Genomic DNA, 14,271 nt, shown 5'->3' on the forward strand with positions numbered 1-14,271 from the left:
AATACGGTACCCAAAATCAGACTTAATGTTAGAGAGCACGGGCACAGACTTTTCCGAGTCTTGCAATGAACTACGTATGTCTACTTTTTACACGGTCACATTGGATTTTCGGCTACACATTATTAATTATTATTATTATTATTATTATTATTATTACCATCATCACTCATGCTGAAAATGTTACCGTTCAGAGTTGTCTGCATTACTTGCACAAAAAAGTTATTTTTTGTAGGTTTTAAAACAATATGAATTTAAAGTGTGAAAATGTGTTCTTAGCCGTAACTTGAAATTACATTTCACAACTGTAGGAGGGGCTTTGGATTGCTCCTTAAGAATTGTAACAGTAAAAAGCCTTTATCAAAATGTTCTTATTGATAAAGACTCTCATTGCGCTCTCAACTGAGTGCGCTATAATAAAGTGCGTTATAATCTTCCTTCATGTTAAAAATAATGACGGCTCACCGAGACTGAAGAGAAACAGCAGACGTCTTCAGCGAGGCAATTAGCCAACTTTCAAATCACTCCAAGCAGCAGTTGTACCTATAGCTTGGCGACCTGATGGACAAAGTTTACACATGTAAAGATGAAATGAATTGGCATGCATTGTTAATGGGACACTCGCCATTTTTAGTCCAAACCATCACTATGGCATGCTAAACAAACATAGAAAGGTTTGGAAATGTAATGGTTTGAAGGCCGCTGCCGTTTCATTTCAAAGCATGCTTTATACATCATTGTGCATAAAGAGGAAGCCTACAGCATTACTATTTTTTCCCTGATAATTATCCTTTATAAGTAATTAAAAGGAGAGCGATAGAGGCAGAAAGAAAATGCAACTTTCAAGCACCTGAACCTCGCTGCCAACATTTCATTAATTGCCTATACAATAGGGGGAGCCTTCAATTTCAAAAAAATAAGGAGCACACATTCAGTGCTCATGTTATACTGGCACTTAAATCCGACAGAGCTCATGAAAAAAAGACTCAAGGTTGCATCCAATTGAATGCCTCCAACTACAGCCACTTCAGGAATCCATTTAGCAAGCAGGGGGTTAGAACATCTAATTCAATAGGAGTTGCTTTGTTAAAATGGTTGCACCAATGTCTTTTAAAAACAAACACACACATGCACGCCCACACGCACGCGCAAACACACTTTCAGGCACTCCTCCTTCTGTGTTTGCTTGGCTCCATTGTGGAAAAAAATTAACCCAGCACATACAGAGCGCAGGTCACAAAGGCTCAATCTTGCCAGAGCTCAGTTGAGTGGCAAAGGTGAATGCTTCACTGTGTATAGAATCTTGACCTTTGCCTCGACAGTGCCAAAATAAAACAACAAATCCAAACCTGCGAGATCTACAAAGAGCTCTGGACTGTAAGAAAACGCCAACCTGAATTTCACTACAAACTACATCATTGATTTCTATAATTCTCCGTAAGTGGACATTCTCCAAAATTAGGCATACCTATTTCGACACAAATATTTTTTTAAATTACTTGATTATTTCAAAAGTTACTCGTGGAAAATGTCATAGGCTGGACAAGCATTTCTTTCATTGCTTTTCGTTTGTAGAGTGTGGGAAATTGTAAGATGTAATAAAAAAAAAATGTTATGACATTTATTTTGTCATGTAAAAAATTTCTTATTGCCTCCTCCAAAGAAATTGCCTGTTCATCAGTTTTGTTTAATATTTGTGCACAGGATTGCTTTTCTGTCAATATATAATATTTCATTAACATTTACACCAAATATAATTGGTTAACAATATCCACGCAGTCAAATATTTAGCAGGTATTGCGCTCTATTGTTGCTTCTGGATTGTTTGTGTTCATATCAAATGAAAGATAAAAATCAGAATATAACTTAAGAAATGTATAACAAAGAATAAAACCGTTATACAATAGATAAAGGTCCATATTAACAGAGCCCATTAAATGTATTTACGTATAGGTGGCCATTGGATCAACAAGAAAAGATCAAAACTAAACTTTTTCAGCTATTTAGCCTCTGGATCATAATTTATAGTGAGTCACTTTTAATGTATATTTTGAGAGTTTACCATAACAAAGGGATAATTAAAGTTCTCATGACTCAAATAATTACAAAACAATTTAGCTAAAAATACTCGATGAATTAGTTTTTGTGTTATTGAACACTGTATCATGATTAAGCACATTAGCATTTGGTCGGATACCAAAAACTTGTTTAAAAAAAAATCTGAATTGACCTATAATGAAATAACTCAACCCTTTGAAACTTTCTTGTACAATAATACTGGAGGTCAGTGCATGTTCTTTCATTCCAAAATGAATGAACACGGTAAAAAAAACAGATGCTGCACAATGAATTGGAGATATGTGATGGCCTCAGATCGCCTCCAATAAAACCAGAACTTTGTAAGTCCCACAGGAGCACCAACACCCTTGATCTGTGTGACCTACTGCTGGGGAGCGGTGTAATCAACAGCGAGCTGGACCGTCAGCCATCATATGCATGGCCCTTAGTACTCGCACACATAACATTTATTCACCAGCTATGTCATTGTAGGTCTAAGCCTTAGACAACAAATTATGTTGTGAAAACACATTTGTCAATCCCTTAGACTCAAAGGGAAGCAATACACATCACATGCCTTTGCGTGAGTGCATAAAATAACAGCAAAATGGAAGTCCAAATAATACGTGCAAGAAATCACGGTCATGATACAGTTTATTGTTTATTTATTGTTCATTTATTTAATCTTACTATTAATTAGTATTATTAACCTATCTGTTTAATCTAATCAGATACATGCTCTTCCTCTCTGTTGGTTTTGTGGTGTCCGATGTTATATTGTCTATCTATCTATCTATCTATCTATCTATCTATCTATCTATCTATCTATCTATCTATCTATCTATCTATCTATCTATCTATCTATCTATCTATCTATCTATCTATCTATCTATCCATCTATCCATCTATCCATCTATCCATCTATCTATCTATCTATCTATCTATCTATCTATCTATCTATCCATCTATCCATCTATCCATCTATCCATCTATCTATCTATCTATCTATCTATCTACCTACCTACCTACCTACCTACCTACCTACCTACCTTAACTTTATGGAATAAAGCTCAAAATCATATTGTTACTCGTCTATCTAATTTTATTCGACAATGAGTCAATAAAGAAAATAATAATGAAGGAAAGATGATATGCTTCTTTTTTGGATATCATCAATGAACCAATATTTTTTAACAGATGGGTGATGACTATCAGCTAAAACACTGATAAACAAAAGCAAAATTTCACATTGCAGTATAAATAAATATGTATGATATAGTATTGTATTGTGGTACGCTACATACAAAAATATACTTGAATGGAGCTTTCATCCTTCCTTTATTCCATTGCTACTTTTAGTTCTCCTGCTGTCTTTCGGAACACCAAGTCCAACTGCTGGCAGCCCTTCACAGGCCAACAGCTGCTCCTAAACCTTCATTGTGAATATTTAGTCTGCCACACCTCTCATGGGACAACAACACTTTCTGCAAGTGACTGAGGACTCTACAGAGGAACGGTCCATTTCCAATGTCAGCTACAAACATTGTAACATCAGAGACTTTCGCATGGCTATGAAAAACATGAGCTTGGACCAATGGGAATATTTGCTGGTTACATCCCTTCAGCATGTTTGGGTCAATCATTAGGTCATACACAAGGACCTTGGGATCTTTGAGTCACCTGGATTTTCACTTTTGAGAATCTGGTTAAGATAAACCTAGTCTTGCTGTGATTCAAATATAACTCATTTAGACTGAATTTCAACCATATCAATTATGAATTACTAATATTTTTAAAATGCTGTTCAGTTTATACCTTCATGAAAAGTGCTTTTTAACTTACCTATACTGGATTTCACCAGATCAAACATTATCTACACAAGTTTCAAATAAAATGATGATGATTATGATGATGCGAATTACCGTACTTTCCGCACTATAAGGCGCACCGGATTATAAGGCGCACCTTCAATGAATGGCCCATTTTAAAACTTTGTACAAATATACATTTGGCCCGCGGGCCGGACTTTGGATACGCCTGCTGTAGTGGCTCAATATTGGTCCAAAATATGAGGCGCACCTGATTATAAGGCGCACTGTCGGCTTTTGAGAAAATTGGAGGTTTTTAGATGCACCTTATGGTGCGGAAAATACGGTACGCACAAATGTAAAAACATCTCCCCAAAGACAAATTATGTTGTGAAAACACGTTTGTCAATCTAATGCCTGATGCGAGATAGAAAGTAGGAAAGAAAATCCATTTACGGAGCTCATGTTGGTGCTCAACAAGCCTTTTCAGTGGGAGTGAGTACAAGAGAGTGCCTAACAAGCTACAGACGGGATATTAGGTGAGGTACATGAAGGAAAGAGGCTGTGGGATGCGAGAGCATGGACACGGAGGCACTGCACATCAGTTTAATCAATACCAGCCAAAGATGGATGAGTATAGAGCGGCAGACAGCAGGTAGCTAACACGCTGTTTATAGGCTTGGGTATAACATCTCAACACAAACCTGTCCAGGTCATAGCCAATTTGTCTGGCTGTTATGAATTACACAGAGGGAAGAACTATATTGGAATGACAGGTGGCTTCTCATCTATCCAGCGTGTCCTGAGTCTCTCCTGGGACAATGCCTCACCAAGGAGTTGTCCAGAAGGCATCCTAACCAAATGCCTGAGCTACCTCATCTGGGCCCTGTCAACATGTAGAACCCCTCCCTGTTGACCAAGCATCTCACTATATCTGAAAAGGAAGAGCCCAGACACCCTCCGGAAGAAACTCGGTCGCTTTCTGTGGGTTATGACCTACAGCTCGAGAATGTATACCACGAAAAAGGATTTTGTTAGTAAAGGATGGGCGCTGCAACATCCTGCCTTTGCAGGCCTGGTGTCACCTTTAGGGAATAAAGTCAGTCAATGAGGCAGGGACAACTGTCCAGCCCTTCTGACCTGCATTCAGACATAAACAGGAAGTCGCCTATGGGAAGGAAGTCGTATCTTTGTCCCCCCCACCCCACCTTATAGTGGTCAGTAGAAAACGTGCAACAAATATATGCGAGATGTACACAAAACTTCATTAATTATAATAATTTCTATAGAAGTCCATTTGGTATTGCCCAGTTTAAAAACACAACACTTCAAGATGTTTGTGTTCAGAAAGGAAGCAGTTGATGTTTCCTGATGCCATTAAAAAGACCCTGCTCCAACATTAGATAGGTTGCATGACAACAAGGTTAGTTGTGAGGTTAGTTAATGCAAGCTGGAGAATGTGTTTAGGTTTGCCATGTTCACACTGAACCGGTGGATCTCTGGAGTATGGCTACTTGAAAAGTAGAACTTGGGTCAAAACAGGTTGGCTTCAACAGGATCGATAAAAACAAATAGAGACGCACTGTTCTGCACAGAGATCAAGACGCTTAATCGATTACTCTGTCTTCTAAAATTCTGGTTCAAGCATGCTGGTGGGGGTGGGGGGGGGGGTGAAAAGGATCGTGGGGGAAGTGGGCCAAAAAGGAAGTGATTTAATGTCCAAAAAGACATTTGTTTTCTCTCTGTCTCTTTCCTGTTGTGCTCTGATAGGGACTTCCTCTCCCCAGTAGAGGTGGATGTGGGTGTCATCTGTCCATCCATACCACCCACCCACTCCCACCCACCTAAAGCGCACGGAAATATCATTCTTCTCCAATACATCCCAATGTGACAGTCATTGAACACTTTTGACTTCTAGTGTTTAATATTTTGATATTTAACTGAAGCTTTTATCTAAATCCGAACAACTGAAATTAATGAGCATCCAATTATGAGATAAAAATTTCAAGAGCGAGGGGAAATAATCAACATTATAACTGTAGTTGTCTTTCGATTTTTTTGCGTAATAACCTCCAATCCATGCTTAGTGTTTATATAGTTACATGAACATCGGATATACAGTATGCTCGTACATTTACCGTGTCGTGCAAAAAGATCTCAACATCAAGCCACGGCCAAAGCAGGATGATCTCTTCCCGTTTGCCGCAACATCTCTGTGACCAACTCCCTTCCTATGTGCAAAAACATACACGGGCACACACCCACACACATGCACCAACACACACATGACCTACCTACCAACCTCCTCTGTTATTTGTTCTACGCATCTCTTGCACTCCTACAGTAAGCCTGTCTTTCTCTTTATCACACAAAACCACACACACACACACACACACACACACACACACACACACACACAAACACACACACACACACACACACACACACACACACACACACACACACACGCAGATGGAGGAAGCTCTGCCTGTGTCTACCGAGGATGTGAAATGCAGTGATGGCACATTAACGACAGGTTCCGTGACAGCAGTATGCATCAGCTCCACTGACCATTTTTTAATTCATTGTGGATTGTTTAAGTGAAACAATGGCCCTCAACCCCACTGGGGGTTACGAAAGGGTGAGAAAGGTGAGTGTCACTGGCAGTTTTTGTGTTTTAAGCTGCGGCTGATCCTGTGGGTTCCGTTGGACTCGTGGATTTGAAATATCTCTATGGAGCAACATCCGCTGTTTTTCCAGGTAACTAAAAACAAAAGGGAAAATAACTGTGGAAAAATAAAGGCTATTTGGATGCAGTGCATCGGAATGAGACTATAATGTCAAGTTATTATTGTAGTAAATTAATACATTTGATCAAAACAAAATATTAAACGATAATGGAGAGAGCTGTTTAACGCTCAAATTCAATTTAAGAAGTCATTCATTGCCTTTACGTGCACTTTTAATATGCCTTGTTTTAGTGGTTTATATGGTTTTCTACCAGTAGGTGTAGGATTAGAATTGGAGGTGGGAGGAAAAACCACTCTGCCCAAAAAAAACAACAAACATTTATTATTATTATTATTATTATTACCTTCTTTTATTTTAATTGTGAGTATGTATGGGTCTATTGTAAAAATATGAAAGGTTTAATGTGAGGGCTTTCACCATGCTTTCAATCAAGCATAGACATGCTGCAAGAGAAAATAGTTCTCACAAAGTCAGAAGCATAAAATGGTCTTGGTAAAATGAAGAGGAATAATCCAACCATTGATTATTTAGTCATCAAGTTTATGATTCCAGCTAAATTTCATTTACTGGAGAATTCTGCGTCATTCATTCAGTTGTATGGAAAGCGCTCTTGGCATTCCTCACAGCCTGTGTGATCTATGCTAATAGAGTCCATTCATGCAGCACAGCTAGTCTTAATGAAAAACCTTTGGCTGGTGATCAGTGCTATTGATCAGGTTGAGCCACACCTTTAAGCAGGGCTAATTGATCAATCCCCACTGCTTGCTTCGGATTAATGGAATGTGACCACTGCAAGCGTGTGTAGAGGCTGTGCGTGTGTGTTTGTGTAAAATATGAACTTTTCCAGGTATTTATATTATGGAAATATGTGGGTGTATGGTGGATAGTATTTTTGTGCATGAATTTGAAGAAGCATGTGTTTAATGCACTATTTCTCAAATGTTTAATAATATCTTGGACTCACAGGACTTTTTCATCTCCAAAGTTAATGCATATTTTGTGTGATGTGATTGCTATGTTTTCACCACAAATAATAGAAGTTGACATTTGACCTCTTCTTTGATGGAAAGTATTTAAATCCTGAGAAGGGTGTTTTTCTGACCAATTTCAAACGACAAAAAAGGTTATGGAGGGATAGAATGTTTTGACTAGGTGTCACAATGTCAAATGTTTGATTACAGCAAGATAAACGCCTTATTCTATCATGTCCTATTATGTATCCCCGATCAGTTTACCCCTTGGGAAAATTTAATGTGTGTCGCCAGTCCCAAAGATGACATGACACCACCAGCCCCCTGCCAGGAAACACATGAGGCACACGGGCCAAAACAGGAAACCTCCAAAACACTCTTGACACATACACACATTCATGCGCCGCCCATCAAATGACTGAATGACTCACTGGCCATTAGTGTGTGCGTGTTTGTGTGTGTATAAGTGCATGTGTGTGTGTATTTGGGGTGTCTTAATGAGGGGGATCCAGCTGGCCTGTCATGGGTCTCCCAATCGCGTGTGAACAACAGGGAAAAACACTGAAACATTCAACAGGCTACCAAGGTCAACCGGGGTGAGACAAGACCAGGTTTATCATTTTGTATGTCTCTTTTCATGATTTATCCATTCTTCCACAAATTGAAATGTATTTCATTCAGATCAATAAATGGACTATATTCTGTAACACAGTGCAACAAAATCTAGAATTTGAATTTTAGGAATAGCGTTATTTTGCTAGAAATAAATTTAGACCTGAAGAAAGAAATGTATTGCCCCATAGTAACATCTGCACTTTGTTTTACATACAAAAATAATCAATAATCACATGGTGATCAAATACTCCACATTGTGCATTCTGCAACAGATCTACTAAACCAAAACTAAACACTGACTTGTACTGTCTTTAACTGCAAAGCAAAGCTCTCAAAGGTAAAATCTATCCAATGTAGCCCATCACATTGCTAACCTCCAATATTTATTTAACCTTGACCAAATAACCTGCCAGCACTCCTAACCTCTCATCCTCTCGTTGATCCACACATTTTGCAGAACGGGACCATACTCCCAACCAATAACCTCTGGTGTGAACTTAATTGTGTATACTCAAGTATTGAGTTTCAGGCCATGGCTGGATGCCGTGAAGCTCAAAGAGAAACAGACGCTGTGAACTTGACAATGAGTGAAAAGGAGATAGAGTGGAAGAGAAAGCGAGAGACAAGGACCACCCAACATCTGAAAAGAAACAACAAAACTGGATGGAGTGTAAAGTCAGCTTCAATCCCTTTGGAGGTAGGTCAGTCTGACAGTGTTACACAGCACTTGTTTGGCAATGAAGCAGATAAAGAAAACTTTGCTGGTGACAGATGTTGAACTGATTTCGGAAAAGAAATACTCTTAACGTCCCAAATATTTAAACATATTTGAGATTATTCTCATTTAGAGTAAGAATCCATAGTGAGTGTATATTTACGCCTTTTAACTTTTAAACTCAATGAGTGAATTATTATCAGTAGTCCTTGAGAGCTACTGTGTAAAACTGCTGATAGATATCTTGCGTGAACTACTTGTAGCAAATATTATCTACCTCTATTAAACAATATATATTTTTAGCTGTTAAAATGATTCAAAATAAATCTATAAACATGAAAAACGTACTGTAAATAAAATGTCCTGTATGAATGAAATCCAAATAATTTAATACACTGCAGTGGTAAAAAAGTGTAGTGCTTAGATGGTTCACTAGGGGGACATGCGGACAAATGACATGGAAATGAGCATGTGCTTGTGTGCATATGGCAGGGAGAGTAAGGCTGAATATTATATAGTTTCTTATTAAATTATTTGAGGCTTGCTAAGTCCTAGAAATGTCATTGTTTTGTTGTTCAAATTAATTTGAATTAAAGTAGTAATGCATACGGTAAAGTCAGTTTATAAATCATAGGATAGTATAGAGACTATATACATATATTCCACTTTAGAAGACTTGACACAAACAATAATTTAACGTGTCATCAATCAAATATTTATCTGGTTTTGTTTGAACTTTTGTACGTTTCAATGGCAGTGTTAGGCATAGATCTAAAATAAATCAAAACTTAACCCAATTAAACAAACCCAGATGCATCTGGCTTAAGAAGCTTTTAGCACTGACAAATTTGTGATGGTGTTTTACCACAATACTGTAAACGTTCTGGCTGGAGCCAGAGTTGAGGCTGATTCTGGTCTTAAAGCTCAAATTCAGTGGTCTCACCCCGCCAAACTTTCAGGCAGCAGAAAGATTCAAAGTCCCACTGCATATGACTACAGTAGGACATGTGGGAAGGGAGTCAATTACCTTTCTATGCAGATGAGTGACTGCGGAACTTGATGTGGAGGAATTGGACTCCCTTGGAACAGGAGGAATGGACAGCTGAGCTGGAGACAGAGACAGACATGCAGTTAAATCTGTTAAGTCCATTTTCTCTGAAGACGGTTATATTAACATAAAGTTGGTGGAGCAACCAAAACAAAGGGGGTTTAAAAAAAAAAAAAAGTGACTTTAATTTTAAGGTGACGGTTTATTTGGCAATGTCACTAATTGAAAATGGTGCCAAAAGATTTATAGACACTGCATCTGTGCAGGTATATCACCGTCATCGAAACATCCGCCCAATTTGTCTGAACAGCCCGTGTCGCCTGTCATGTCTGCCCACAAACAGGCTCTCTGTGTCGGGATTAATCTCCTCAGATGACGGTTAATCTGAAGATGGCTGGGGGCACCATCGACGACTAGCAAAACTAATTTCACTGTCAATGCCCACAAACCAAAATACTGCAAAATATCTTCATTGGTCTGTCTCATAAACATGCGAGAGGGCAGCAGAGCGGGACAATCAGCCCTAAATTCATCATATGCTGCAAGGTTGGCTGACAGCCACTCAGTGCAAATGAGTCACACTAATGTTGGTTTAACACCTTCATGTGTCGCTTTTGATTGTCTCTTCATTATGATCAAAATAAACACAGACATCATAGTCACGGGTATAATGGCCGTTTTGTGGCCAAAACATGCTCGAGGGTTTCTTGCAACAACAAAAGCTGTTAGTCAAACATGTACATCCAACTGAGAAACAAATACATCTTGTTGGCGTCTGGCATGAAGCAAGCAGCTTTTAATAGAGTCAAGCTCAGTGCAGTGCATTTGGGACCATCTGTCCAGTCCATTGTGTTACTCTTTGGAAGCCTACAGAGTGACAGCTGAGGAGTGGGGTCCTACGAAGACGCCAGCCTGGCTATTTTTTCTTTGCCTGTCATCCACGTCTTCCTTCTGTCTTATTTTTATTTACTGTAATTATTTGTTTCCTTTAACATAGAGATTCCCTAATTATTGTGTAGCATGTCATAGTTGGTGACATTCTAATTTAGAGATCATGGGAATGTAGCAAAACTGTCAATAGAGCAATTTCATAGTCTTTTTAACATGTAAAGATCACATTTATGGCTGTTGAAGGGGTGTGCTGTCAAGTTCTTCAAATTAGGTTAACTTTGTTCATGCATTTGTATTTCATTATCATCATTTCTTGATGGGTACAATATACATATTGTATATTATATTTTTATATTATTATTATATTATTATTTGTATATTATTTTTTGTCCAATCAGATTTCCCCTTCTTTGAGTTGCCATGTAAATGTAATCTGCCTAAAGTCTTCAGAATCACAAGTGTGTCGAACAGATACACACCATTGTATTTTTTTTCCCCTAAGAATCAGATTTTAAATTTACCAGTTAATATCTTTTAGCTAAATAGTTTGTTATATTTACCCCTCTGATTGGTTGTGCTAAATATGGGCAACAGAAATGTGTTGATTGGGAAAATTCCCAGTCTTATCATTATTATTACATGAAATCCCTTTCAGAATTGGACATTGTGAGGGTAGGTCCAGCAGCAATGTTGCTGCCTGCCTTGTTTCAACCTGACAAAGTTTTTTTTTTTTTTAAATGCACTTAGAGATCAGTGCTACAGCTATCTTACACAGACCAGCAGGAGTAAAGAAAGGTGGTCTGCATCAACTTTCTGATGAGTATAATGTATTTTAATTCAAGTTTTGATATTTTGTCATGTTATTAGGTAAATATTAATTATTTTACTGCTATATTGTAGTATAGAGATGTCTATAAAATGTACAGTACGTACATACAGTAAATGCCTTAAGGATAAAGGTAAAGCATTAGTCAATTAGTACAATTCAATGCAAAAGTTGCAACATATTTGCGGGAAGATGAATTGAACTCTCGTGGAAAGAGCACGTAGCATTTGCAATACACTAAAATAACAAAACACCATTGTTAGTCATGAACAGCCGAAATATAAGGTTGCTTGGTGATTGTTCGAGGGGTACACTGGAGTTTAGAAGTAGGAGGTGAAACCTGGGTTCAGGAAGTTTTCACTCCTTTCTTCCTCGCATGCCCCTGGCCTCTTTGACTTTAAGTCAGTGAATGAAAGAAGCCAGATGCAGTCAAGATAATCACCACCTAATAAGAGGTTATATTGAAAGCAGCTTGTTGCTTAGATGCGATATGCTGGAGAAGGGAATGCATATACACACATGCCTTAAGAAGAAAAAGAAAAAATCTACTTCAAAAAACATACCCACAAAGTTGGGGCAGGTGTAATTATGGTGTATTAAAAAAAAAAAAAAGCAGATCATGTGAGACCAAGACGACTCACAATAAATTCCATTAATTTTCCCTAATACAGTATTCCTTTATTAATTACTTGGAAAAGTGCTCAGATTCACATATTGATCAAGTTTATTCTTAACATTCCTTCCTAGAAGAACAAGATGTTATGTGGCTGTGGCTTGTGTCTGTTGAGAGGTTTAGTCTCACAACAGTATGCAATTTTTTAAACAATATTTTTCATCTATTAAACTTGGTTCAAAGAGTGCATAACTGTGAAGAGATCATCAGCCTTGATGTACCAAAGACCTCGTTCATTGTGCAGCAAATCAAAATTGCCCAAAGGTCTGTTTTTAATGATGTTTTTATTCATATAATTGAAGTAAAGCAAAGGTGACACTTATGAATTATTTATATAAAATATTGACAGTGTCTTACAAATCTCACAAGTCATAATTCTTTATACAATTTCTTTTTCAAAGGCTAAAAATGAAGTTGATTCACCAATTTGTAAGAATTCAAGAAGCATGGCAATTACCCAGTGCAACTATTTTCTTTATTAAAAAAGCTGAAGAATTTTTCCACACACATCTCAAAAGTGAAAACTAATTAGATTTTTTATGTGCATATAATTGCTTCATATTGTGCTAAATGATGACAAGTACTTTTGTATTAATATACTTTAACTATTGTCACACTCAAAATGCAAATGCGTAAAACCATCATGATCAGGACATTTGGTTTTTGAGCTTTCTTTGCTTGTATCTTGGCTTTCTTTCCCCATTATCAGCTTCCAAACTCTTGCACTGATGGAGTTTTGGCATGTGTTTGTGAAAGACGGCACTTGCTCTTTTTAACAAATGCTCTCTCTCATTTGTGCATTTGCAGCCTTTTAATTAGCCTGGAAAATTATTTGGCAATAGAAAATTCATAGCCTACCCCATCCGTCTTGAAAAAATGACCACATACTAAGAATTTAATTCACGAGCCCAATGCTTTTTCTTACAGAAGGTTTCACTCAGAAATATGTATGTTTGACAAAATGATTACACAACCAACATCAAAACACACTGTACTGTTTGCTTGTAGAAATGTCTTCTAATTTAAAACCTGTACGTAGGTCAGGTGATATGTCAGTGTGAAACGGCAGTCTCACATCACAGCCCCGCACAGATTAGTCAAAAGACCCTCTAAATGTCTCTGAAACATCCAAAGTCTTGCTCCTTACACTATCAGCGCCATCTATATTCTCTAGTCTTTTTTTTTCCTCTCATTTGAGTGACTATGAGGACTAGCAGCTGCAGCTTCTCACTGCTCGTGCTCAGCCGGTGGAAGGCAATAGGTTTAGCAGACGAGGAGTCGAGGTAGATTTATGGCAAGGGAGGTGACCTCTGGGGCCGTAACACGGTGATGGGTGAGTGGCTCTCAACGGTAAGCTACTGGCACTTGACAAAGTGCCCGAAGCAGAATGAATTTACTTCTCTTTTCCTCAATCATCAAGCAGCCACTGCCCTGACCCCCATCCTGACTGCTATAACAAGATCTCCCATCTCACAAGGGCCTGAAAAATTTACTGTCACATCTACTTTTCAATGAGCTCAAGCGAGCACTTCTTTCACCTTCAGCGGAGCAGGTACTGGCGTGGAGGAGGACTCACCTACCCCTGTGCGTGTTTGTGTTTTTTTAATGTGCATTTGTGTGTGTGTGGGGAGGGTGCAGGACCGGGGGGTGTAAAACCTTGCTGCACTTATATACAGTGCAAAAGCCACTAATATCATCCTAATTTTTTTATAACCTTTCAAATAAAGCAAGCAAAAAATTAAAAACGTTTGGTGAATGGCTAGAATGTGAGCGTGGCGGGAAGTATTAAAAAAAAACATGTAAATTTCAGGAATATTTTTTTATCTAATTTTAGTCTCATGACGAAGATAAATTGATTAAAAAACTAATTTTTAAAACTTGTTAATGTCAAAACTCTGTTCTAACAGTGAAAATACAC

General features: G+C 38.0%; 1 protein-coding gene across 2 annotated transcripts in view; it reads right to left on the reverse strand.

Annotated features, from left to right (window-relative positions):
- Positions 1-14,271, reverse strand: part of LOC125969012 (adhesion G-protein coupled receptor D2) — a 55,020-nt gene that overhangs the window by 3,318 nt on the left and 37,431 nt on the right. Inside the window, exons 23-24 of one of the 2 annotated variants that reach the window (XM_049720682.1) lie at positions 9,943-10,022; positions 463-555 (exon numbers count right to left, since the gene is read on the reverse strand). In XM_049720682.1, the coding sequence (XP_049576639.1) occupies positions 541-555; positions 9,943-10,022 (95 nt within the window). In that variant the 3' untranslated portion in view covers positions 463-540. The remainder of the gene's footprint in view (positions 1-462; positions 556-9,942; positions 10,023-14,271) is intronic. The other variant, XM_049720672.1, reaches the window with a different exon arrangement.

The sequence above is a fragment of the Syngnathus scovelli genome, chromosome 10 (assembly GCF_024217435.2).
Source record: "Syngnathus scovelli strain Florida chromosome 10, RoL_Ssco_1.2, whole genome shotgun sequence".
Taxonomy (NCBI): domain Eukaryota; kingdom Metazoa; phylum Chordata; class Actinopteri; order Syngnathiformes; family Syngnathidae; genus Syngnathus; species Syngnathus scovelli.